This window comes from Garra rufa, chromosome 23 (genome assembly GCF_049309525.1).
Source record: "Garra rufa chromosome 23, GarRuf1.0, whole genome shotgun sequence".
In the NCBI taxonomy this organism is placed as follows: domain Eukaryota; kingdom Metazoa; phylum Chordata; class Actinopteri; order Cypriniformes; family Cyprinidae; genus Garra; species Garra rufa.
This window is the reverse complement of record NC_133383.1, coordinates 3,416,541-3,443,844: the sequence shown is the minus strand read 5'-3', so window position 1 is coordinate 3,443,844 and position 27,304 is coordinate 3,416,541. Positions and strand designations below refer to the sequence as shown.

The following is a 27,304-nucleotide window of genomic DNA, read 5'->3' as shown; positions in this document are numbered from 1 at the left end:
AAGTAATGTAATTAGTTACTTTTTTAGGGAGTAACTCTTTTAAAAGTAACTTTCCCCAACACTGAATATAAAGCACCACAACTGTTTTCAACATTGATAATAATTAGAAACAATGCTAAAAATTCAGCTTTAATCACTGAAAAAATTACATCTCAAAATATATGCACACAGAAAACATCTACTTCAAATTGTAATATTATTTCACAATCTTTCAGGGCGCTTCTGATGAAAAAAAAACTCAGCCGTGGCCAGCCTAAACATTATTGGAACGACTAAAAGCATACTTACGGTTCTCTCTCTACACACACTCTCTCTCAGTCTCCTCCTCTTTTTTTCTGTGGGTTTGTCCTCCTCCTCCTCCTCACTCACTCAGAGGGGGATGTCAGCGGAATTTCATTCCACTTGAAGAGGGAAAAACAGCCACAATTCCCGTTACATCTGACTTCCACACCAGCCTCAATGATTCCATCTCCAAACATTTGGATGAACTAGTTTCACAGCCCAGCTGACCAGTTTTTGCATTTCCAATTGCCAGTTGGAAAAGGCACCATCTCTAAACTTTAGTATTGGTGTGGAAGATCTCAGAAGACCATGCATGCACCGAGGGTTCCTCTGTGTGCAACCTTATTTGTCCTGTGCTGGATTTTGACATTTGTTATCAATGAAGAGTTGGTTAACGCTGCCAAGTCCAACCAGAAAACCAGGAGCGTCCAAATACGGCAAAACAGCGAGATTAAATCAAAAAGAGAAGATCTACAGGATGGACTTTCAGAAGACACTCAGATGGAAGAGCCTGCAGCAGAAGAGGTGGCTGAAAAAGAAAAACCGAAGGGTAAAAAGACACCTGAGGAGCTATTAGCTGGTAAGCTGCTTTATAAAGTACTCAATGTTTAGTAAACATTTGTATAAGACGTTTAGACTTTATGTAATAAGGTTTTTGGTAGTTGCAGCCCAGTTTCATGTAAGAGAGAGCTGTGCTTTGTCATAATGACAGATATCTGGCTTAACCAAAAGCTTTACTGGCTCCTTTGAGGTTGTTATGCAACATTTTTAGTGAAACCATGACTGGCCACTCCACTGACACAGTTTCTGAAGCGTTTTTTTCTTCTTCTTCTTCTACTTTTTGTCTTTCATCTGGAAAAAATGGGATGAAGGAGGCATGTGGGAATGAAATTACAGTTGTGGACTAGGAAAAGGTTGAATGAGAATCACAGATGGTCTTTGAAAACATTATGGGTCTTGAATATGAAAACAAACCTTCCACGGGCTTCTCTCTTCTTTTACATTTTGCTCACATCAGAGTCCTCTGAGGTTTGGGAAACACAGACAGGAAGAAAGACAGAGACGACATTTGGTTTGAATTGAAACACTTATATCTGATCTGTTTGAGACGGATGTGTGTGTGACAGCTCTCTTTCAGTTGCGTTGCCTGAAAATAATCAACAGAAGGAAGTTACACAGCATCCTGAGGGAGATTTTATTGCTCTTTTGTAGCTCAGAAGAGCTTAATCATCTTGTATTGAAGTATCAACTTTGGCTTAGATGTTTTTCCCAAAATTTCTGAGCCAAATACTTCAATGGTTGTCATATAGTTAGAGTATAAAGCTGTAAAATGAATGTGGATCAGCTCAAAATATCTGATGAGAAATGTTTGAGATCCTTCACTTTTAATCGCAGACTTATTTGAAACATTGGCACATGTGAGATTACTAGAACTTTTTCTCTGAAAAAGCAGAAAAGTCTCAATTTGCAGTATTTATTAGAGGCCAGTCTATGGCAGCCCATAGAACCGCTTGCTGGAAAGTTATGAAATTTGGTACACAAATAGAGGACAATCTTAACATTAACCATAGCAAGTTTTGAGTCTCAACTAACTCAAACTCTCTAGCGCCACCATTTGTCCAAAGTTTCACTCATGTTTATGCTAATAACTTTTGAACTGTAAGATCAAGAAGGAAAATTCCTTAGATTTCCTCTAAATCCTTGGCTCATGCCAAGATGAAAGAACACCAAAAGTCGTAAGGTTTAGTTTTTTCGCTATTTTTAATAGTTCGAAAAAACTACTTTTTCAAACTCGTCCCAGACGGTTTGTCTGATTTTCACCAAAATGGGTTCAGATCATCTTTAGATCATGCTGGCAAAAGGTTATGGAATTCAAGTTGATTAGTCAAATCGTTCACGAAAAATGCGTGAACAAATTCTATGAAGAGCCCGCAAAAATGGATGTGAGGCCATATCTCCGCAACCGTTTGGCGTATTGACACCAAACTTGGTGTGTGTTATAACAACCAAGACTTGAGGTTACCTGCACAGTTTTGGAGTAGTGCCACCTAGTGGTCAGGAGATATGAAAATTGGCGATTTTTGCTAATAACTTCTAAATTTCTAAACAAAAATCACAAAACTGGTCTCTTAACGTTTGGAGTTGTAACATACCCAATTTTCCCATATCAACCATTTGGGGTTTTGCCATTTTGAACTTTATCATAAAATGCTATATTTTATGAATGCATTGCCGTATCGTTATGAAACTCGGGGCATCATCACCTTGTGGTCAAAAGTTATAAATAAATTAGCAAAAATGCTAATAACTTTTGAATGTATTACCATTTTGTAATGAGACTGATCTCAATATATACTTTTGGTCATGCCGAGAACTTAGTCAGCCGAACTTCCTGTCCGTCATTTTGATTTACGTAAAAAAAAACTACTTTTTCGAACTCCTCCTAGACTGTTGGTCAAATTTCCACCAGTTTTGACTAAGATCATCTTTAGACCATGCTGGCAAAAAGTTTTGTGTCGATATACGAAACAGTTATTGTTTAACGCATCTACAAATTTGCTGGAATGATGCCAAACTGAGGCTATATCTCTGCAAAGCTTTAATATATATATTAATTAATAATGAAATTTCCAAAACTACATTTGGAACTACATTAGTCTGTTGTAATTATACTCTCACAATATTCCTTGGGTAATGCTGAGAACATAGATACCAGTTTTGCCTTAGTCAGCCAAACTTCCTTTTTTTTCCATTTTGATAATTTTTTCAAACTCCTCCTAGACTGTTCATCCGATTTTCACATAAATCGAGTCAGATCATCTTCAGACTGTGCTGACACAAAGTTATGGATTTTGTGTTGATAGACAAAACCGTTTTTGTATGGCAACGCAACAAATTTAAGCCAATGTCCCAAACGACTGAGGCTTTATCTCTGCAAAGCTTTGACACATTGACACCAAACTTTGTGAGTCATTGTCACCTCAGACTAAACACACCATATCGATTTGATAACAGCACCACCTATTGGTCAAAAGTGATAACCCATTAAATCAAATTACCAGTGGTTGTTTTTATTATGTTTCACCTAGTTTGACTAAAATCATCTTAAAATGGCTTTAAATGCTCATTGCTTCAGTTGCTCAGATACTTGCTGCCTTGCTTGCCTAGTGCTTGGCCCCTTAACTGCTGCTTGCAGCTATATTTTAATTTAATCTCATTGCTGTCTAAAGGAAACACTATTAGAGATACATTAAAGAGATTTCTTTGGTAACTCTATGTTGATGATAAGACTTTTAACATAAGCTCTTGTAGTAATTCATACACTTTAAGCAGTGATTTATTTGCACAAATTCGACTTTTTATATCTCAGTTGTATTTGTTTACTTAGATCCCATGGATCTTTAGGAGAAAGATATGAGCAACATTTACCTTTTTATGGAAAAGCATGTAGTAATAAAGACAAATATAGTGGAAACATTGCTGGAGTTTCCCTTAGAGCTTTCATCTGCTGCCGTAACTCATTAGTTCAATGTTGACGTTCTTTCATAATTTTTGGATGGTTTTCTGTGAGCATAGAAAAACACATTTGTGTAATTTTAAAACCCTTGCATGACAGTGGTTATTATCTCTCATTTATTGTCTAGCCAAGGCAAAGAAGGCAGCTGAGAAGGAAGCCAAAGCCAAGAAACCAAAGCCCACCAAAAAACCCAAACCCCCAAAACCAACAAAGAAACCCAAGCCCCCGAAGCCCACCAAGAAACCAAAGCCTCCAAAACCCACCAAAAAGCCGAAAGCACTAAAGCCCACCACAACACCAACGACTAAAACAAGTAAACCAACCAGAAAGTCAACCATGGAGGAAGAGGAGGAGAAACTGCTGCTGGAGCTGGGATGGGACACATGTATGTTTATACAATCTTCAACACATTGTTATTTTAAAGCAAATGTAGTCTTTAAATACAGCTTCTGTGCTTAGTATTTCCAACAGAACCAAAGGAAACGGAAATTGAGAAACCCATTGGCCCAGATCACGGTATGACAACAAATACAGTACAACATAACACACTTACAATCAGATCTTGAAATCTTTAAAGCTTTTTGCAAACACTGATTGTGAGTGGGCCTAATTATAAGTCACTGGTTAACTGACTTCCTGAGGAGTGTAAACACTACCAAAAAAAATCCCACATGCTCGCATTGAAGAAGGGAACTGAGACCAGAATAACTTGAGCACGGAGAAAAAAACTAAACTTTAGCATTATTGTGGTGCGGAAATGACACACTTCACCTTTAATTTCATATGGCATCAATTAGGTTAGATATAAACTGAATTAGCAGCATTGGGTTGTGTGTACAGAGCACATTAAGGTTGGAATACATTACACAACTTTTAAAGCAGTTTTAAAACATTAGTCATACACTTGACATGACACACTAAAATTACACACTTTCAAATTGTTCCGAACGCAGCAAACTCACGCAAAAACATCACAACTCGTTGCTAAATATGTGGTGTAACATCACCTCAAAATATGAAACGCATTTTATCTTCTCCAAGTGGATAGAAGTATATCATCTGAATCTTAAAAATCAGTCTGCAAACAAGCGTAGGGGCAAAAACCTATACAAATATCGTATTCCAGCCTTTTAGCTGCTGTTTTCTCATCAGTACACTGGTATTCACAATCTTTCTCTTTGGTTATCTCTCTCTTTTTACCTTATAGTAGACGTCAACAGCAAGAAAAACACCATTACGCCACCTTCAGTCAAAGAGCACGAACCGGATTACTGGGACGCCCGATGTACGTTTGAAGCAGCATTACACTCTTAAAAAGTATTTTTTTGGCATCTTAATATCCAGGAAACTTTTCCAATGGAGAAAAGGTTCCTTGTAGACCTTATGCCCTTGCAAAAAAGAAGTTTATTCAAGTCTGCTATTAGTATACTTTCTTTAAACTATAAAATAGAAAAGTATACTTTCAGTCTACTTTTTATGTACTTTTCAGAAATGTGCTTTATATACTTATCAGAAATATGCTTAAAATTACATTTAAGTATACTTGATCTACGCTTAGAAAAAGTCTAAATATATTTGAGCTATACTTGTGCTCTGAGAATCTGTTTTCATTGTACAGAACTTTCAAAACACAAGTGAAGAAGAAACTGAAACAACAGATGCTTCTACATGTAATTAACACAATTGTCAGACATAAAACAACATCAAAACCATAGATATGTAAAACTGTGTAACATTAGGAATAAAATGTCGACCTATGAGGAGGTAATAATGGCTGTCAAGCTTTGGGGTGTTGATCAACTCCATCTACATTTTGATTATCATGAATAGTCGTTTTTTAGCTTTTTGTTCAAAATGTTTTTATTATTATTATTATTATTATTTATGAAACTTAGCCACATTCAAGTGTTTATAAAAGAAAAAAAGAATGCATGAAGCTAGAAAATGTTTTTGTTTACAAGCAGATACCCTGTTCGTTTTGTATGTTCAGATATTCATATATCAAAATATATACAAATTAATACCTAGTATTAATAATAGGGACATAGTAGTAAACTTAAAGTATGATGTAAAGTTCACTTAAAGAAAACTAATGAGTATACTTACAGTATAAAACTACTAAACTAGTAGTTTACTGAAATTATACTTCAAAGTGTACTAAAAATGCATAAAAAAGTATTTAATTAATAATCTATCAGTATACCTGTAAGTTCAGTTTTAGTATACTTGCACTACAAACTGAAAACATAGATGTAAACTAGTTGTGTACTCAAAGTGTACTACTTTAATACTTATAGAAAGTGGGCCAATTTAGTCCCAAACAGTATTGAAATAGTACACTTAAAAGTATACTATTAGTACACTGATATTTGTATACTTACTACATAAAGTATACTTAAAAATATACTTGAACTTTACTTAAGTATACTTAATAAAATAAAGTTGAAGTATACTTCTTTTTGGTAAGGGTGAAAAAAGCCATCTTTTTGTCGTTGAACTTCCGATTCTGCTGTATTTTTTTTAATAGCATAACTTTTAATGTACAGATTTACTTATTTTAGATTTAACGAAAGTTATCGAGTGTATTGTAACTTTTAAAGTGGATGTCATAAACAATATTAGTAGACTAGAACAAGTGGTTCATTCATAAATTCGTACGACCTTACCTTCAAAATTACGTAAAACAGAAGACAACATCCACAGCGGTGAAAAGGGACGGAGCTACATAAGGTCTAGATGTGGAAAAATGTTCTTTAGATTATTAAACAGCAAGGGTATATTTGTAGCAATAGCCAAAAATACATTATGGGTCAAAATGATCGATTTTTCTTTCACGCCAAAAATCATTAGGATATTTAAGATCATGTTCCATGAAGATGTTTTGTAAATTTCCTATCGTAAATATATCAAAACTTAATTTTTGATTAGTAATATGCATGGCTAAAAACTTCATTTAGACAACTTTAAAAGGGATTTTCTTCACCCTCAGATTCCAGAATTTCAAATAGTTGTATCTATAATGAGATTCTTAAATTACTACTACTAATAAACATTTATCACCTGGCAGATGAAGTTCCAGAGCCTGACCTCATCCCTAAAAAAGAAAAGAAACCAGCCAGCACTGATGACCCAAGTATATACTTACCAATCCCAGGTAATCAAGGGCCAATTTACAGCGGAAAAGTCTGGGGAAAAAACAGACACATAAACAGAGAAGATAAAACGCTGATTTTAGATGCAATTATGTTTATGCACTAACTTGAGAATGCAAAAACAGCATGAGCAGGACATGCAATGCAAATAAATACCATGTTTTACTCACATTTGTCAAATTAATAAATTTTTTTCTCCTCTAGAGGAAACCACTACCACTCCTCGAACAGTCGCCCCTTGGTATGAGGAATATGATTATTCTGACTGTACGTTTGTGTCATTTCAATCTTTTATATTAAATCGGCTCAAATCTGTCATAATGTTTTAAATATTTGGTATATTTTATCCTAATTTGCTCTCTCTGAAAATTCAGTGGCGGCAAAGAAGCTGGAGGAAGAGCTGGAAAAAGCAAGAAAGGCCAAAGAGGAGAAGGGTGTGTGAATCAACATAAAACGAAAAAGAATGTGCTTTTATAGCATGCATGCTGTATTCTGGCCAGCGTTTGGGTGGTCTGGTGTAAATGAGATGTAATGAAAAATGCCTTTTGATTTATTAATTAGAAAGCATTTCTATTTGTATTTTTGTGAAAGATTTACTGTGACAATTTTTTTAGTACATTTAGAGTTGTGCTGGCATTTATTGAGTAGATTTATTATGAAACAAGGCTAAAGAAAACAAAAAATGACCTGTTTCAACTATTTCTAAGACTAAGTCTCAGTCTCTCCATTCCCTTACACAGCGGAAAAACTACGGAAGATGTGGGAGGAGGAGGAAGAGGAGAAGAGAAAGCAGACGGTTCCTCGTGGCGAGCCAAAGAGTGAGTATTTCTGGAAAACAGCCACAAATTGCATTATAATCAGAGCAGAAACACACGTCCTCTTATAGAAGTGAGCGCTGAATTGGTATTCTGTGAGTTGAGGGAAGAAACTCTAAGCTGAAGGCAGTAAATGTCAAAGCTGACATGTTCTTCCCCCACAGTGGTTTTGGTTTCCAGCTGGAGTTCGGCCTTTTGGACGCAGACTGGCCAGAACTCCTGTTGGCTCCAGATTCAGCCTTTGTTAAGCGCAAATGGTTTTCCTCTGTAAAAAAAAAAAAAAAGAAAAAAAAAAGAAAGACGGTCAGTGTTTAAAATACAGCCGCTCAGAGAAAGCTGTCAGTGCTCTTATCACAGGGTTTAAGAGGCTTTAAAAAAGAATGATACAGTGTTTCCTGTCTTTCAGAGTGTCCTCCTCTTGGCCTCGAGTCTCATCGAGTGGAGGACGATCAGATACTGGCGTCTTCTATGTCTCATCATGGATATTCGGCTTTGAGAGGACGTCTGAACATGCAGGTACATGCACAATCAAACCACATTACAGTTTCATAAATACAGATATTCCACAATAAATACATAAATAAAAACTAAAACAGAGTTCAGCCGATGAGGACGACGTTTATGGCGGTGCGTGGTGTGCTGATACGGAAGAAAAGGAGCACTGGTTTCAGGTGAACGCCCATCGAGAGGTGGAGTTCACAGGCGTCATCACGCAGGGCAGAAACTCGGATACAAAGTAAGACATGGACCAAAACATTTGGACTCTTTCTGATCACAAAAAAGTCAAGGAGACTCCTAAACTAGCAATTCATTCTCTCTTCTAGTGATGATTTTGTGTCGTCGTATTTCGTGGCCTTCAGTAATGACAGCCGTGATTGGACGGTGCTTGATGATGGTTACGCCGAGTGGGTCAGTTCACATGTACTTTACGTTAAAACAGCATAAAACTATATTATACTCAAGTTTTAATACCTCAATCCTGTTGTTTCTTTATCCTGCAGCTCTTTTATGGGAATGTGGATAAAGACACTCCAGTAATGACAGAGTTCTCGTATCCGGTGGTGGCGCGATACATCCGTATCCTCCCGCAGAGCTGGAACGGCAGTCTGTGTATGAGGGTGGAGGTGCTTGGCTGCCCGTTACCCAGTAAGCATTGCAGCTCTCACCTGAGTCTGATAGATTACTCATTAGTTTTGATGTAATTCTATAAAATACATTTATATGCTAATTATGAGATAAAAAGTCAGAAGCACGAGATAAAAGGTCTAAATTATGACATACTAAGTCATAATTCTGAGATAAAATGTCAATTCTGAGACAAAAGTCATAATTATGAGATAAAAAGTCAAAATTATGAGATAAATTGAAATGACACAAAATCATAATTATGAGTTAAGTCAAAATTAAGAGATGCATTGAAATGACATACTAAGTTGTAATTATGGGATAAAAAGTCAAAATTTTGAGAAATTAAAGTAACATACTAAATCATAATTATGAGATAAAAAGTCAAAATTTTGAGAAATTGAAATAACATACTAAATCATAATTAGATAAAATGGCATGAGTTAAAGTAATAAATATGAATCTAAATTATGACATACTAAGTCATAATTCTGTGATAAAATGTCAATTCTGAGACAAAAGTCATAATTATGAGATAAAAAGTCAAAATTATGAGATAAATTGAAATGACACAAAATCATAATTATGAGTTAAGTCAAAATTAAGAGATGCATTGAATGACATACTAAGTTGTAATTATGAGATAAAAAGTCAAAATTTTGAGAAATTGAAATAACATACTAAATCATAATTATGAGATAAAAAGTCAAAATTTTGAGAAATTGAAATAACTTACTAAATCATAATTAGATAACATGGCATGAGTTAAAGTAATAAATATGAATCTAAATTATGACATACTAAGTCATAATTCTGAGATAAAATGTCAATTCTGAGACAAAAGTCATAATTATGAGATAAAAAGTCAAAATTATGAGATAAATTGAAATGACACAAAATCATAATTATGAGTTAAGTCAAAATTAAGAGATGCATTGAATGACATACTAAGTTGTAATTATGAGATAAAAAGTCAAAATTTTGAGAAATTGAAATAACATACTAAATCATAATTATGAGATAAAAAGTCAAAATTTTGAGAAATTGAAATAACTTACTAAATCATAATTAGATAACATGGCATGAGTTAAAGTAATAAATATGAATCTAAATTATGACATACTAAGTCATAATTCTGTGATAAAATGTCAATTCTGAGACAAAAGTCATAATTATGAGATAAAAAGTCAAAATTATGAGATAAATTGAAATGACACAAAATCATAATTATGATTAAAGTCAAAATTAAGAGTTGCATTGAAATGACATACTAAGTTGTAATTATGAGATAAAAAGTCAAAATTTTGAGAAATTCAAATAAGATACTAAATTATAATTATGAGATTAAAAAGTCAAAATTTTGAGAAATTGAAATAACATACTAAATCATAATTAGATAAAATTGCATGAGTTAAAGTAATAAATATGAATCTAAATCTAAATTATGACATACCAAGTCAATTCTGAGATAAATTTAAATGACATACTAAAATCATCATTATGAGATAAAAAGTCAAAATTATGAGATAAATTCTGATAAAATGTCAATTCAGAGACAAAAGTCATAATTATGAGATGAACTGAAATGACATACAAGTCATAATTCTGAGATACATTTAAATGACATTAAATCATAATTATGAGATAAAAAGTCAAAATTAATAGAACATACTAAATCAAAATGAGTTAAAATTTCATGCGTTAAAGTAATAATTATGATAAAGTCTAAATTGTGAGATAAAAAGTCAAAATTATTAGATAAATTTAAATGACATACTAAATCGTAATTATAAGATAAAAAGTAAGAAATTATGAGATAAATTAAAACAACATACCAAATCATGAGATAAAAAGTCAAAATTATGAGATAAATTGAAATGACATACCAAATCATAATTATGAGATAAAAAAGTAAAAAATTATGAGGTAAAATGAAATGACACTTTAAATCATAATTGTGAGACAAAAAGTCAAAATTAAGAGATAAATTGAAATCACATACTAAGTTGTAATTATGAGATAAAAAGTCAAAATTACGAGATAAATCAAAATTACATACTAAATCATAGTTATGAGATAAGCCAAAATGATAAGATACATTGAAATAACATATTAGGTCATAATTATGAGATAAAATGGCATCCGTTAAAGTAATAATTATGATGAAAAGTCTAAATTATGAGATAAAAAGTCTAAATTATAAGATCAATTTAAATGACATATTAAATCATAATTATAAATGATGATGAATGATGAATGATTGAATGATTATATATGAGATAAATTGCAATGACATACTAAATTATAATGAGATAAAAAGTCAAAATTATGAGATAAATTGACATTACATACTATGTTGTAATTATGAGATAAAAAGTCAAAATTTTGTGAAATTGAAATAACATACTAAATCATAATTTGATAAAAAGTTAAAGTAATAATTATAATAAAAAGTTTAAATTTACATTCCAAGTGATAATTCAGAGATAAACTTAAATTACATACTAAATCATAATTATGAGATAAAAAGTCAAAATTATGAGATAAATTAAAATGACACACTACATCATAATTATGAGAAAAGTAAAAATTATAAGATGAATTGAAATTACATACTATGTTGTAATTATGAGATAAAAAGTCATTATGAGATAAATTGAAATTACATACTAAATCATAATTAGATAAAATGGCATGAGTTAAAGTAATAATTATGATTAAAGTCTAAATTGTGACATATCAAGTGATAATTCTGAGCAAATGTAAATGACATACAAAATCATAATCGATAAAAAGTCAAAACTATGAGATAAATTGAAATTACATACTCAATTACAATTAGATAAAATGGCATGAGTTAAAGTAATAATTAAATAATTATGATTAAAGTCTAAATTGTGACATATCAAGTCATAATTATTAGCAAATTTAAATGACATACAAAGTCAAAATTATGAGATGAATTGAAATTACATAGAAAATCATAATTATCAGATAAAAAGTCACAAATTAAAAAGTATTAATTAGTATTGATTACAAAAAGCCCAAATTATGACACTAAAATTATGAGATAAAATGTCAAAATTCGTAATCGTGTTAAATAAAAATCTACATTATGACACTTTATCTCATAATTGTGGCTAAGTATGTCATATGAGATGACGCAGTAAGTCATAATTCTGAGATCATTTAAAATTACATACTAAGCCAACATTTTTTATTATGAATAATACGTCATGAGACAGAGTCGAAATTGACAACATTTAAAATCATGACAGTCAAAACGATCAGAAAAAAATTATACTCATGATGTCATGATTTGGACTTTATCATTTTGACATTTTATTTCAAAATTCTGACATTTTTGTGTTTTCTTTCATAATTTCGACATTTTAATATTATGATTAAGACATACCAGTGAATGCATTTTTCTTATGGGTCTACATATTTTTTAAATATGTCTCTCTTTTTTTTTTATTATCACATATTTGTCAGACAAGTCTAACAACTCCAATGATTCTCTCCTCCCAGCTAATTATCCAACTGAGAACGATGTTCCGCCGACAGACGATCTTGATTACAGGCATCACAACTACAAAGAAATGAGACAGGTGAGGCGTTTACAGCCACACAGGTATTCCCAGGGTCACTGGGGTCAACACTGAGGTTCAACAGCAAGTCAAAACACATCCAGCGTGAAGTTTGAACTCTTAAGTCTTGTTGAAGAGCTGCTGTCCTGTAAGAGTTTTTATGCATATGTGTATAAACAGATGATGAAGGTGATCAACGAAGAATGTCCCAACATCACCAGAATATACAACATCGGAAAAAGCTCTCAAGGGTTGAAGATGTACGCCATGGAGATCTCAGATAACCCTGGAGAACATGAGTCAGGTAGTTTTCAAGAGGATTTAACCAAACCAAAAACTGCTTTTTTAAAGAAATTTAAGTAGATACCATTTAAAAGAGGTTAGAATAGAGGCAAAAATGCTTTAATTTTAAACTTTTAAATGAAATAATTCTCTTTTTTTTCTTTTAAAGGTGAGCCGGAATTCCGTTACACAGCAGGGCTTCATGGGAATGAAGTGCTGGGGAGGGAACTTTTGCTGCTCTTGATGCAGTTCCTGTGTAAGGAATACAATGACGACAATCCACGAGTGCGCCGCCTTGTGGAGGGCATACGCATTCATCTAGTGCCCTCGCTTAACCCTGATGCCTATGAGCTGGCCTATGAGATGGTGCGACACACTTTTCAAACAAACATTGCCTGTTCTCCAACCACACCGTTTCTGTTTATCATGTGAGTCATCGCTTATTTGGGTGGATGCTTGTTTGTCTAGGGCTCTGAGATGGGGAACTGGGCTTTGGGCCACTGGACAGAGGAGGGATACGACATTTTCCAGAACTTCCCAGACCTGAACAGTATTCTGTGGGGTGCGGAGGACAGAGGATGGGTGCCACGGGTCGTTCCCAATCACCACATTCCCATACCTGAGAATTTTCTCAATGGCTCTGTGAGTAAAATGTTTTACGGAGGCACTAAAGGAACATGGTGATGGTGAAAAAAAGTAATAATAAGATGGGAGGAAAAATTAAATTTTAATGCTTCTGCGTTCTCTCGCAAAGGTATTGCCTTCCCTTGAGATACTTTGCGTTGGCTCACAAAACTTTTGTGATGGAAGTAATTAAAATGAGGTGGATGGAAAACTTTATTTTTATTGCTTTTTCAGCCAATCGAATGCAAAGTTTCTAAAAGGAATACAAACGTTTTGAGAGGAAAATGTTTTGAAGGCAGATGTTTTGTGAATGAATGCAAGGTTTCTCTGAGACTGTGATAGTGTTGGGAGAGAACTCAAATGTATTGGAGGCAAAAGATGTTTTGTGAGCAAATTCAAGGTTTCTCTATGAATATTAGTTTTTGAGAGAACGCAAATAGTTTGGAGGTGAATGCAGATTTTGCAAATGAATGCAAGGTTTCTCTGAGACTTGGATAGTGTTTTGAGAGAACTCAAATGTTTTGGAGTCAAAAGCAGATGCTTTGCGAGCAAATTCAAGTTTTTTTTTCAATTAGTTTTGCTAGAGAACTCAAATATTTTGGAGGTGAAAGCAAGTGTTTTGCAAGCGAACGCAAAGTTTCTGTAGGAATGCAATAGTTTTGTGACAGAACAAATTTTTTGAAGGCAAAATCAGAAATTTTGTGAGTTGATGCTAAATTGAGAGAGCGCAAATATTTTGGAGATGAAAGCAGATGTTTTGCGAATGAATGGAAGGTTTCTCTGAGACTGTGATAGTGTTGGGAGAGAACTCAAATGAATTGGAGGCAAAATATGTTTTGTGAGAAAACGCAAAGTTTCTGTGGGTATGCAATAGTTTTTTGAGAGAACGCAAATGTTTTCTAGGGAAAAGCATGTGCTTTGCGAGCAAATTCAAGGTTTCTCTAGGAATATTAGTTTTTGAGAGAATGCAAATAGTTTGGAGGTGAATGCAAATTTTGCAAATGAATGCAAGGTTTCTCTGAGACTTGGATAGTGTTTTGAGAGGACTCAAATGTTTTGGAGTCAAAAGCAGATGCTTTGCGAGCAAATTCAAGGTTTTTTTCAATTAGTTTTTCTAGAGAACGCAAATATTTCGGAGGTGAAAGCAAGTGTTTTGCAAGCGAACGCAAAGTTTCTGTGGGAATGCAATAGTTTTGTGACAGAACAAATGTTTTGAAGACAAAATCAGATATTTTGTGAGTTGAGCTAAGTTTTTGGGTAAAAGCAAGTTTTTGTGAGAGAGCGCAAATATTTTGGAGGTGAAAGCCGATGTTTTGCGAATAAATGAAAGGTTTCTCTGAGACTGTGATAGTGTTGCGAGAGAACTCAAATGTTTTGGAGGCAAAAGATGTTTTGTGAGCAAACGCAAAGTTTCTGTGGGTATGCAATAGTTTTTTTCGAGAGAACGCAAATGTTTTCTAGGGGAAAGCATATGCTTTGCGAGCAAATTCAAGGTTTCTCTAGGAATATTAGTTTTGCGAGAGAACGCAAGTAATTGGAGGTAAATGCAAATGTTTTGAGAATGAACGCAAAGTTTTCGGGTGAACGCAATTGTTTTTTGACAGAAGGCAAATATTTTGGAGGTGAATGCAGATGTTTTGCAAATGAATGCAAGGTTTCTCTGAGACTTGGACAGTGTATTGAGAGAACTCGAATGTTTTGGAGCAGATGTTTTTGCCTCCAAATTCAAGGTTTCTCTGGGAATATTAGTTTCGCGAGAGAACACAAAAATTTTGGAGGTTAAAGCAGATGTCTTGCGAGCGAACGCAAAGTTTCTGTGGGAACGCAATAGTTTTGTGACAGAACAATTTTTTTGAAGGCAAAAGCAGATATTTTGTAAGTTGACGCCAAGTTTTTGGGTAAAAGCAAGTTTTGTGAGAGAGCGCAAATGTTTTGGAGGCAAATTAAGATATCTTGCGAGGGAATACAGTTTTCAGGGGAATGCAATAGTTTTGTGAGAAAACAAATGTTTTGGAGGTAAGAGATGTTTTGTGAGCGAACGCAAAGTTTGTGGGTATGCAGTATTTTTTGAGAGAACGGAAATGTTTTCTAGGCAAAAGCAGAGGCAAATTCAAGGTTTTTCTGGGAATATTAGTTTTGCGAGAGAACACAAATATTTTGGAGGTGAAAGCAGATGTTTTGCGAGCGAATGCAAAGTTTTATGATGAACGCAATAGTTTTGTGAGAGAACACAAATATTTTGGAGGCAATAGAAGATGTTTTGCGAGATGCAAGATTGCAAGATTTCTCTAAGAAAGCAATAGTTTTGTGAGAGATGCGAATGTTTTGGAGGCAAATGAAGATGTTTTACAAGAGAACGCAAATGTTATGCAGGTGAAAGCAGAGGTTTTGTGAGTGAACAAAGTTGTCAGAGAATGCATATGTTTTGGAGGCAAATGCAGTAGTTTTGTAAGTGAACGCAAAGTTTTCGGTGAACACGATAGTGTTGCATGAGGAGGACATAAATGTTTTGGAGACAAAAGCAGAGGTTTTGTGAGTGAATGTAAAGTTTCTGTTGCAGCGCAGAATGCAAAGTTTTGTGAGAGACAAAAATGTTTTGAGGGCAATGACAAATGTTTTGCAAACTAATGCAAGGTTTCTCTGGAAATGCAATGGTCTAGCGAGAGAATGCAAATGTTTCGGAGGCAGAAGCAGATTTGTATGTGAATGCAAGGTTTCTCTGACAATACAATAGTTTTATGAGAAAACAAATGTTTTGGAGGAGAAAGCTGATGTTTTATGAGTGAATGCAAAGTTTTTGTGAGAAACCAATAAATTTGCTAGAGAATGCAAATGTTTTGGAGTTTTGCGAGTGAGCGCAAGGTTTGTGTTTTTGCAGTTTTCTGTCGAAACGCAATGCTTTTACGAGAGAAGGCAAATGTTTTGGAGGCAAGTGTTTTGCGAGCGAACGCAAATTTTTTGGAGTAACGCAATACTTTTATGAGAGAATGCAACATTTTTCAGGGGACCATAATACTTCTACAAGTCAACGCAACAGCATGAAAAAAGTTTTTTGTCCCAATCTCATATTTTTCATCACCATGTCACAATATCTAAACATTTAATATATCTAAACATACTTACAACAAGATGCATTTACATTTAAGTGTGATGTTTATGCTTAAAAACAAGAACAATTCTTTTCCAATGGTGTAAGACAAATAGAAACTAAAACTAAATACTGATTTTTGCAACTAAATACACAGCCAAGTACAGTCAAGATTCATAACGAAAAGTAATACTGACCGGAAATCATTGGAGGTAAAAGCAAATGTTTTGAGAATGAACGCAATTGTTTTTTGAGAGAAGGCAAATATGAGATTGGGACAAAAAAATTTTTTAATGCTTTTGCGTTGACTTGTAGAAGTATTATGGTCCAATGAAAAAATGTTGCATTCTCTCATAAAAGTATTGCGTTACTCCAAAAAATTTGCGTTCGCTCGCAACAGTGTTGTTTTTGACAACCATCTTAGATTTAGTCTTAGTCTTAGTCTTTTGGACTAAAATGCTTATTAGTTTTAGTCAAATTTTAGTCACTTCTATATGTGATAGTTTTAGTCCAATTTTAGTCGACGAAAAGTCAAAAAGGTTTTAGTCTAGTTTTAGTCAATGAAAAGTCAAAAAGGTTTTAGTCTAGTTTTAGTCAATGAAAAGTCAAAAAGGTTTTAGTCTAGTTTTAGTCAATGAAAAGTCAAAAAGGTTTTTGTCACAAGGAGGAGTCAGAGACGTGCGGATCCATTTGCAAGGCTTTATTAGAATAGTCAACAAGCAGGAGTAAACGACAGGAAACAGGAACAACGTAGGTAATCCGGGAAACAGTTCAATAATCAAGCAGTGGTCGCAAATGGCAGGCAGCAGGAATCAATAACGGGGTACACAGTCCAGAGTCATACACAGGCAATCCAATCCAGAGAAACACGCTTAGAATAATGACCATGGGAACAATTAGACTTCGCAAGGTGGCTGTGTGTGAGAGTGGCTTAAATACATGTGGGTAAATGATAAACAGGTGTATGCAGCAATCAGTTCAGAGGGAAATGAGGAACAGATGTGTGCAGTGATTGGTGCAGTGGCTTATGGGGATTGTAGTCCATGAGGTGTGATGCAAGAGTTCATGATGACAGGGAAGACCAGATACGTTACATAGCCCCTCCACAAGGAGCGGCTTCCAGACGCTCTAACCACCTATACAACCTTGAGGGTGGTGGAGCGGAGGCGGAACAGGGGGAGGGATGGAGGGCCAGGTCCATGTAGTGGTACTGGAACCACGAAATGAGGCGGAGCCGACGGAGGGAGAAGCCATGGAGGAGGAAGGGTTGGCTCCTGCATGGGGCCGACCGACGGAGGTGGAGCCGGTGGAGCCCGAGGCGGAACCGGAGAGTCGATGGTCCTGGGCGACACAGAGGATCCGGAGGGCCAAGGCGGAACCCAAGGCTCTGGCGACCCCGGCGGAGATGGAGGTCCGGAGGTACGCAGCGGAGCCGGAGTGACAGAGGATCGAGGCTGTGCCCACGGGAGGGAGGAGGTCCACAGAGCCGGCAGGACGGAGTGACGAGGCGCAGCCGGAGGAGTAGAGTCCAGAGGCGAAGGTGGGGTGACGACTGACCGGGGCGGAGCCGGAGAGACGATGGAGCCCGGAGGAGCTGTTGGGCCGACGGCCGACAACGAGGGAGCACAGAGCCAGGGTGGAGCCGCAGGGTCGGAGGACCGAGGTGGAGTCCAGGACTCTGAGACTGGAGGTGATGGTGAGGGGTCCTTCAGTCTGGACACCGATGGCGACTGGCAGTCCCACGGCAAGTCCTCTGCCACGAAGGTGGGATGGGGGTGAGTAGAGGGACTGTCAGGAGACAGAGGTGGCAGGACTGGAGCAGCAGGGAGGGTGGGTGGGAACAGTCCATGCTTGAGCTCCGTGACCAGAACCGGGCAGACAGGAATCTCAGGACGACTGGATGTAACCAGCGGAGTCTCTGAAAGGCTGGGCGGAACCAGCGGAGGCTCTGGAAGGCTGGGCTGAACCAGCGGAGGCTCTGGAAGGCAGGGCTGAACCAGCGGATTGTCTGGGAGACTGGGCGGAACCAGCGGAGTCTCTGGAAGGCTGGGCGGAACCAGCGGGGTCTCTGGAAGGCAGGGCTGAATCAGCGGAGTGTCTGGAAGGCTGGGCGGAACCAGCGGAGACTCTGGTAGGCTGGGCGGAACCAGCGGAGTCTCTGGAAGGCAGGGCTGAATCAGCGGAGTGTCTGGAAGGCTGGGCGGAACCAGCGGAGTGTCTGGAAGGCTGGGCTGAATCAGCGGAGTCTCTGGAAGGCTGGGCGGAACCAGCGGAGTCTCTGGAAGACTGGGCGGAACCAGCGGAGTCTCTGGAAGGCAGGGCTGAACCAGCGGAGTCTCTGGAAGGCTGGGCGGAACCAGCGGAGCCTCTGGAAAGCAGGGCTGAACCAGCGGAGTGTCTGGAAGGCTGGGCGGAACCAGCGGAGTCTCTGGAAGGCAGGGCTGAACCAGCGGAGTGTCTGTAAGGCAGGGCTGAACCAGCGGAGTCTCTGGAAGACTGTCTTGAGGAGCGGGCTCTGGACGACGCTCTTGAGTAGCGGGCTCTGGACGACGCTCTTGAGGAGCGAGCTCTGAAGAACTGGACGACCCCAGCGGAGATTCAGGAGGGCTGGGCGTCTCCAGCGGAGACTCTGGAAGAGCAGGCTCTGAGCGAGCGGTCACTGGAGGGCGCTCTGGCGGCGCAGTCACTGGAGGGCGCTCTGGCGGCGCAGTCACTGGAGGGCTGGTTGGGAGACCAGCTGCTCGAGCCGACAGCAGCGGTGGGTCCTCCACGCTAGAAATTAACCTAGGATAGGCCCTTTTTGTAGCAGGCTCTGGCGTGGTAGACTTCTTGTGCTGAGGCTCGGGGCTGGCAGACATCTTGTGCTGTGGCTCTTTTAAAACATCCACAGTAAAGGGAGAGCCACTCAATCGCAGTGCAATGTCTATATAATGTCCCAAAGTCCAATCGGGTTCATGAAGTGGCATTAAAGAGTGGAGTGGCTCAGAAAGGCCTCCATGAAAAAATATCATCAGGCATAGACTGCTCATTGAAGTCTGATTAGTTAGTTCAATAAAGTCTATGATGTAGTCCTCTATGGGACGCTCACCCTGACGGAGACGCATGATTTGAGTGGCTGGGTTCATGGTGAACTGCTGGTGGTGAAATAAAGCCGCTGGATCCGGGTTGTGGCGAAGTCTTCTGTCACAAGGAGGAGTCAGAGACGTGCGGATCCATTTGCAAGGCTTTATTAGAATAGTCAACAAGCAGGAGTAAACGACAGGAAACAGGAACAACGTAGGTAATCCGGGAAACAGTTCAATAATCAAGCAGTGGTCGCAAATGGCAGGCAGCAGGAATCAATAACGGGGTACACAGTCCAGAGTCATACACAGGCAATCCAATCCAGAGAAACACGCTTAGAATAATGACCATAGGAACAATTAGACTTCGCAAGGTGGCTGTGTGTGAGAGTGGCTTAAATACATGTGGGTAAATGATAAACAGGTGTATGCAGCAATCAGTTCAGAGGGAAATGAGGAACAGATGTGTGCAGTGATTGGTGCAGTGGCTTATGGGGATTGTAGTCCATGAGGTGTGATGCAAGAGTTCATGATGACAGGGAAGACCAGATACGTTACAGTTTTAGTCTAGTTTTAGTCAAAAAAGGGGGAAAAGTAGTCTTTTAACAAATTAATGTAGGTCAGTAAGTATTTTGCTGTTGGGTAGTGTCACTTATAAGTTTTAGTCATCAACGAGCCATTTTTATCTCGTCATCGTCTCGTTATCGTCATGAAAAAAAAGTGGCGTCAACGAAATGATTTTGTCATCGTCATTCGTCGTTGACGAAAACAACACTGGCTCGCAAAACATCTTCACTTGCCCCCAAAACATTTGCCTTCTCTCGTAAAAGTGTTGCGTTTCGACAGAACTCAAAACTCAAAAACAAAACTCAAAAACATTTCTCTAGCAAATCTATTGGTTTCTCACAAAAACTTTGCATTCACTCATAAAACATCAGCTTTCTCCTCCAAAACGTTTGTTTTCTCATAAAACTATTGTATTCTCAGCAGTGTTGTTTTCGTCAACGATGACGATGACGAAATCATTTCGTTGACGACACTTTTTTTCATGACGATAACGAGATAAAAATGGCTCGTTGATGACTAAAACATGACGAGACGTGTGTGAGTTTTCGTTGACGAGACGAGAATAGACGAAAATGTTAGTGGGTGGTCCGTCAGACGTTTAAAATGCATGACATTTCTGCTTATTGTGCATGCCAATCAAAACCTAAAACGTATCTGCCTCTATGGCAAGCCGTTTTAGCATTAAATACTCTGCCATACTAGTATGGCAAGCCGTTTTAGCATTAAATACTCTTTGCCATACTAGTATGGCAAGCCGTTTTAGCATTAAATACTCTTTGTCATACTAGTATGGTAAGCCGTTTTAGCATTAAATACTCTTTGTCATACTAGTATGGCAAGCCGTTTTAGCATTAAATACTCTTTGCCATTATTGTATGGCAAGCCGTTTTAGCATTCCATCCTTGTTTGTCTTTTATGTTTTAAAACATTCCTTCATTATTGTAATTATTGGTGAAAATAGTCGATCCGGAAGCTCACATTGTGTTGAACTATAGATCTGCTATTTTCAGAATTTACAAGTGACACTACCCAACAGCAAAATAATTACTGACCTACATTAATTTGTTAAAAGACTACTTTTTCCCCTTTTTTGACTAAAACTAGACTAAAACCTTTTTGACTTTTCGCCGACTAAAACTAGACTAAAACCTTTTTGACTTTTCGTCGACTAAAATTGGACTAAAACTATCACATATAGAAGTGACAAAAATTTGACTAAAACTAATAAGCATTTTAGTCCAAAAGACTAAGACTAAGACTAAATCTAAGATGGTTGTCAAAAACAACACTGATTCTCAGAGAAACCTTGCGTTCACACACCGGAAATCAGTACTTGTAAACACGGCATATTGTCATCACTTTTGACTGTCAGAGTTTATTTACTTAACAAATCTGCACTCTAGGTCGCCGTTGAAACTAAAGCAATCATCAGTTGGATGGAGAGGACGCCGTTTGTTTTGGGCGCTAATCTCCAGGGCGGAGAGAAGATCGTCACGTACCCCTTCGACATGCAGCGGCCACCGCGGGCCACGGGTGCGGACGCCAGGGGAGGTCAACCGGCACAAGAGTACCAGCACATGAATGAAGAAACCTGGGCCAGAATTCAACGCCAAAACGAGGGCGCTCTCCGCGAAACGGCAGACGAAAACCTCTTCCGCTGGCTCGCCATGACATACGCGCACAGTCACCTCACCATGACGGAAAACCACCGCGGTTCCTGTCACACCGATGACGTCACGGGCGGCCAGGGCATCGTCAACCGGGCCAGCTGGAAGCCGGTTGTGGGCAGTATGTGATGTTTAAAACTTTGACAGTCTAGTTTTTGTTTAAAGTAAAGGTAAAACCAGAATTAACCATTTACTTAGCTAACATGAAATATGAAACCCAAAGTAAATCTGGAGTGGGCTTGGCTTCAGGTCTCATCCACATCCAGCTATTTTTAGCTGTACAAAAAAGCTTGTTTTGCTGCTTGATATTGCAAATTGACCATACACACTGAGCGTTCTTCAGAACTTATGCATAATGAAGCTCATTTTATATGTGCTATATATTAGGTGGACACTCTTGAGACTCCTCTACTGCCTCGTTCTTATCAGAAACTGAGAAAAATAATAATTGCAACATCGTAAATAATGATAGTTTCATATTATTTAAAAACATATCATTTAAATGCCGAGCCTGGTAATTCCAGGAGAGTACCTGCATAGTTGAACATTTAAATGCTGACAGCGAAACACTATCAAGACATGTTTAAGCTAACGTTAGCTAACTAGCGATGCTTCTCTTAAAGGACATCTTAAAGGTTGTATCAGCGATTTCAAGCCTGAAACATAAAGTGTCACTTTCAGCTAACCTTTCTTCACAATCCGCTCGCTGCCTGCCCCATAAATTGTCTGTAAAAAAGCGCGTCTCTGTGGTCAGCCTAGGGTCCGAGATATGCCAAAAAAAACAAGGCTGACCACAGAGACGCGTTTTTTTTACAGACAATTTATGCGGCAGGCAGCGAGCGGATCGTGAAGGTCAGCTGAAAGTGACACTTTATGTTTCAGGCTTGAAATCGCTGATACAACCTTTAATCATATTTTTGATCATCAATAACTTGCCTTCATAGTCATGAACACATTTTTAAAACTTGTAATATTTTAAAGCCTTTTACAGCTGTGCAATAAAACTCACTTCAAAGATTTACTTTTCATTAATAAAGACTACATGGGAAAAAAAGTATTTTCATAGAAAACAACGTCTTTTTACTATGAAAATGAAATGAAATTACTTATATAACCAGAAGATGGCAGCAGAGGATCAATCATTGGCTGCAGCTGCCATTCCAACTCCCTAGTTTATTCAAGAAGTCTTGCTTTTCGATTTATTATAAAATTACTAGTATAATAAATTGTAATACTTTTACGCACTGAAGTATATTGTATAGCAAGTGCAGAAAGTCATTAAAATAAATAAATAAGCTCAGACACAAACAGCCTATAAGGGTGAATTATTTAAATACTTATATATAGTTCACTACAAATTAAATGAGTTAAATATTATTGGTATAAGAATTAAATAATGCACTCAATATGAATCTGAAATATTTTATTTTATTTAATAACTAGATCTGTAAAAGCTTAATTAAATAGCCAATATTTAACCAACACAAACTTGTTACTGCTGTAGTTTTGTTGCTCTGAATTTAGTCTGAATCATTTAATGCATCATTTAATGTCATTCTTGAAACGATATATATATGAAAGTTTGGTCCTTTTAGACAAACAAAACTTTTCTTCGATTGTGAATGGATTATGTAGAGAGAACAAGTAAAGTACACTCCTATACGGCACAGTACAGAATTGACTGAGCTGGCTTGTCTAAAACAAGGAAGTGTTCCGTCCATATTGAATGTCTTACCATTTTCTTTTTATATTTCTTTTTCTTAATTATTAACACACTTGTTTGTAATGGAAACAGTTTTACTGCACATTTTCTCTCAGCTTTCACAATTTCACTTGTCTATGTTGCTTTAGGCATGAATGACTTCAGCTACCTGCACACCAACTGCTTTGAGATTTCCATCTTTCTTGGGTGCGATAAGTTTCCGCATGAGAGCGAACTGGCGTCGGAGTGGGAAAACAACCGAGAGTCTCTGCTGGCTTTCATTGAGCAGGTTATAAACACATACAAATCAGATCTTAGTGTGACATAGTGGCTGAAATTCAAAGCGTATTTCTATTTCCAGATAAAATGCACATGGGTCAGTCCGTGTCAACTCAACCAAAGGTCCCCAGCTCAAATTTTTCATTTATTTATTTTTTTTCTGAAGAAAGATAGACATGTATAGTGATGAAAGCCAAAATATTAAATGTCATGGATAAAGATTTACTGAGTAATCCACTATTTTGTTGAGTGAGTCAAAATGGCAATTTTCACCTGAGATTCAGAGCCAAATTACAGCGGGGTAAAAATGACTTCAGAAAGAAGCATCATAAATGTGACCCTGGACCACAAAACCAGTCATAAGGTTAAATTTTACAAAACTGGGATGTATACATCACATGAAAGCTCAATAAATAAGCTTTCTATTGATGTATAGTTTGTTAGGATAGGACAATATTTGGCCGAGATACATCTGTTTGAATATCTGGAATCTGAGGATGCAAAAAAATCTAAATACTGAGAAAATCACCTTTAAAGTTGTCCAAATTAAGTTCTTAACAATGCATATTACTAATCAAAAATTACATTTAGATATATTTATAGTAGGAATTTTACAAAAAATCTTCATGGAACATGATCTTTACTTAATATCCTGATGATTTTTGGCATAAAAGAAAAATCAATAATTTTGACCCATACAATGTATTTTTGGCTATTGCTACAAATATATTCCAGCGACTTAAGACTGATTTTGTGGTCCAGGGTCACAAATGTTATTTTTACATAGATATTGTTAGTTCTTTTAGTAAAATCTGTTGACTTTAGCAATCTTTGTTACATTATGTGCCAATGGTGACCATTCAAAAATTGGGAAGCAACACTAAAGTTTTTACTCCAAAGTTTGGATGTCTTTAACCCAAGAATTAATAAAGTTATCTTAATACGATTTTAGATTTTGGTACCTAAAACTTTTCTTTTGGCATCTTTATTTATTAAAGCACTGTATCCTACCCATTTTCAATTGTCAAAAACCAAATGTAGTTTTGTTTATCTTGTCATCACTTCCAACCACACTTGGCGTGGGATTTGTTTTAAACATGTTTCAGTACTGCATGCTTAAACTCTTGGTAGCTCAGAAGCTGTTAAAATGAACAAAATTCCTTCTTCCAAATACACCTGAAACTGACTTAAATATAGAATTTGGTTTTCAACCACCAGAGATGGGTAAAACCAACAATCTGGACATAGAGCCTCATTGAGATCCCCATAAAGCTGGGACAGAATGATGAAGACCTTGAAATGTTGAGATTCCAAAAGAAAAGTTAATTAAGAACTAGAATCTAAAATCATATTGCAATATCTTTGATACTTCTTGAGTTATAGGCATGCAAACTTTGGAATAAGCATATTTTTATAACCATGCAGTTGTCGACAGAAGAAACGAGATACATCTCTAGTTTTAATCTCATATTTTAACAAATTGACCCACATTTGTGACCCTGGACCACAAAACCAGTCTTAAGTCGCTGGGGTATATTTGTAGCAATAGCCAAAAATACATTGTATGGGTCAAAATTATTGATTTTTCTTTTATGCCAAAAATCATTAGGAAACTAAGTAAAGATCATGTTACATTAAGATTTTTTGTAAAATTCCTACTGTAAACCTATCAAAATGTAATTTTTGATTAGTAATATGCATTGTTAAGAACTTAATTTGGACAACTTTAAAGGTGATTTTCTCAGTATTTTGATTTTTTTGCACCCTTAGATTCCAGATTTTCAAATAGATGTATCTATCAAATATTGTCCTATCCTAACAAACCATATATCAATAGAAAGCTTATTTTCTAACAATATTTATTCAATAGATGAGCTCAGTTTTGAAAAATTTAACCTTATGACTGGTTTTGTGGTCCAGGGTCACATTTGGTTTTGAAAATGTGTACAATTTAACCCCCCTGGAGCCATATTAAAAATCCAATATCTCTGGAACCGAACCATGTAGGGCCTTAAAAATTAAGATGCCAAAAGCAAAGTTTGTTAAGACCCAATGTCCAAAAGTGCACTGACATATCTTTAATACTTCTTAAGTTACAGACATGCAAACTTTGGAGTAAAAACGTAAAAAGTGCCATTTCCCCATTTTTGAATGGTCACCATTTGTACATAATGCAACAAAGACTGCTAAAGTCAACAGATTTTACTAAAAGAATTGCCAATCTCTGTATAAAAGTAACATTTTGATGCTGCCATTTTCTGAAGTCATTTTAAACCCTTGTAATTTGGCTCTAAATCTCAGGTGAAAGTTGCCATTTTGACCCCCTCTACAAAATAGTGCATTACTCAGTAAATATTCATCTATGAAATTTTAAATTGTGGTTTTCATCACTGTGTACATGTTTATCTTTCTTCAGAAAAAATATTAGCAAAATCAAAAAATTTGAGTTGACACAGAATGCCCCACATTGTAAAACAGTGACAAAGCCACAAAAACACTGATCATGTGACCCACAGGTGCATCGAGGAATTAAAGGAATTGTGAGAGACGTTGATGGGAACCTTCTTGCAAATGCCACGGTGTCAGTGGAGGGAATCAAACATGACGTCAAAACAGGTAACAGACATTCTGTCGTTTTATTAGGTCTTAGCGGAATTATTTTTATTGAAGCTTGTTTTTTCTTGCAATTTCAAATTTATACCTCACAACTCAAAATTCAGACTTTATGTCTTTAAATTGCAAGTTCTTTTTTTTTTCTAGCTGCCACTGGTGATTACTGGCGTCTCCTCAACCCGGGCGAGTATCGCGTTACAGCAAGAGCCGATGGTTATTCTTCTCAGACTCGTCTTTGCATTGTGGGATATGATGCCAATGCGACACCCTGCAGCTTCACTCTGACCAAATCCAACTGGGCTCGTATTCAGCAAATCATGTCCCAGAGCAGAAAAAGGCCAAGACTGGTTACCAACACCCCTGTAAACACCAGCAACCGTGTCAACGTGGAGAGCACAGGGGTCGCCACGGGCCCCCAGAGCGAACGTCTGCGGCGTCTGCGACTGATGCGCTTGCGGAAGCTGCGAATTGAGAGGATGAAAAGCAGCACAACCACAGAGGCGACCACAACGACAACAACTACGACGACCACACTTCCACCAACCACAGCACCAACGTCAACTACAGACCCCTGGTTTGAGTCGTGGTTTGATATGGACAGTGCAACCACTGAGGATTATAACTTGGAGTACAGCATAGGCGAAGATTAGAGAAGGATTGAATGAAAATGTGTGGAATATTGCCCTCTTTAAGCTTTTCAAGCATTCAGGCTCTTACATTACAGATCACGCTCTCTGTGGAACAGAGTATGAAAGACAGAAATATCATTCTTATTTAATTCAGGGGGTCTTATGTGAATAGTCAGGAGAATGAGGTATTACTATTAAATGATGGCAAAAAATGTGCTGTTTCTAAGCTGTCCTCAAATTACATGCTTGTGCACAGTACACGAATATTATAATGTGCACATGTGTTTTCTAATAAAAGCTCTCAATATCA

The 27,304-nt window shown here is 37.0% G+C and overlaps 1 protein-coding gene across 2 annotated transcripts; it reads left to right on the top strand.

Annotated features, from left to right (window-relative positions):
• The first annotated feature begins 384 nt into the window (after positions 1-384).
• aebp1a (AE binding protein 1a) lies at positions 385-27,304 on the top strand. Of its 2 annotated transcripts, none has more exons than XM_073829170.1 (20): positions 385-862; positions 3,927-4,184; positions 4,259-4,315; positions 5,010-5,084; positions 6,867-6,953; positions 7,156-7,218; positions 7,326-7,385; positions 7,692-7,769; positions 8,173-8,282; positions 8,363-8,502; positions 8,591-8,675; positions 8,768-8,912; positions 12,423-12,502; positions 12,662-12,785; positions 12,933-13,129; positions 13,232-13,405; positions 21,508-21,892; positions 23,623-23,762; positions 26,269-26,368; positions 26,513-27,304. In XM_073829170.1, exons 1-20 carry the CDS (start codon positions 592-594, stop codon positions 27,013-27,015), a joined length of 3,132 nt encoding a protein of 1,043 aa, XP_073685271.1. In that variant the 5' UTR covers positions 385-591; the 3' UTR covers positions 27,016-27,304. The 2 variants fall into 2 exon arrangements, with proteins under 2 accessions (XP_073685271.1, XP_073685270.1); XM_073829169.1 differs by having other exon boundaries at positions 5,007-5,084.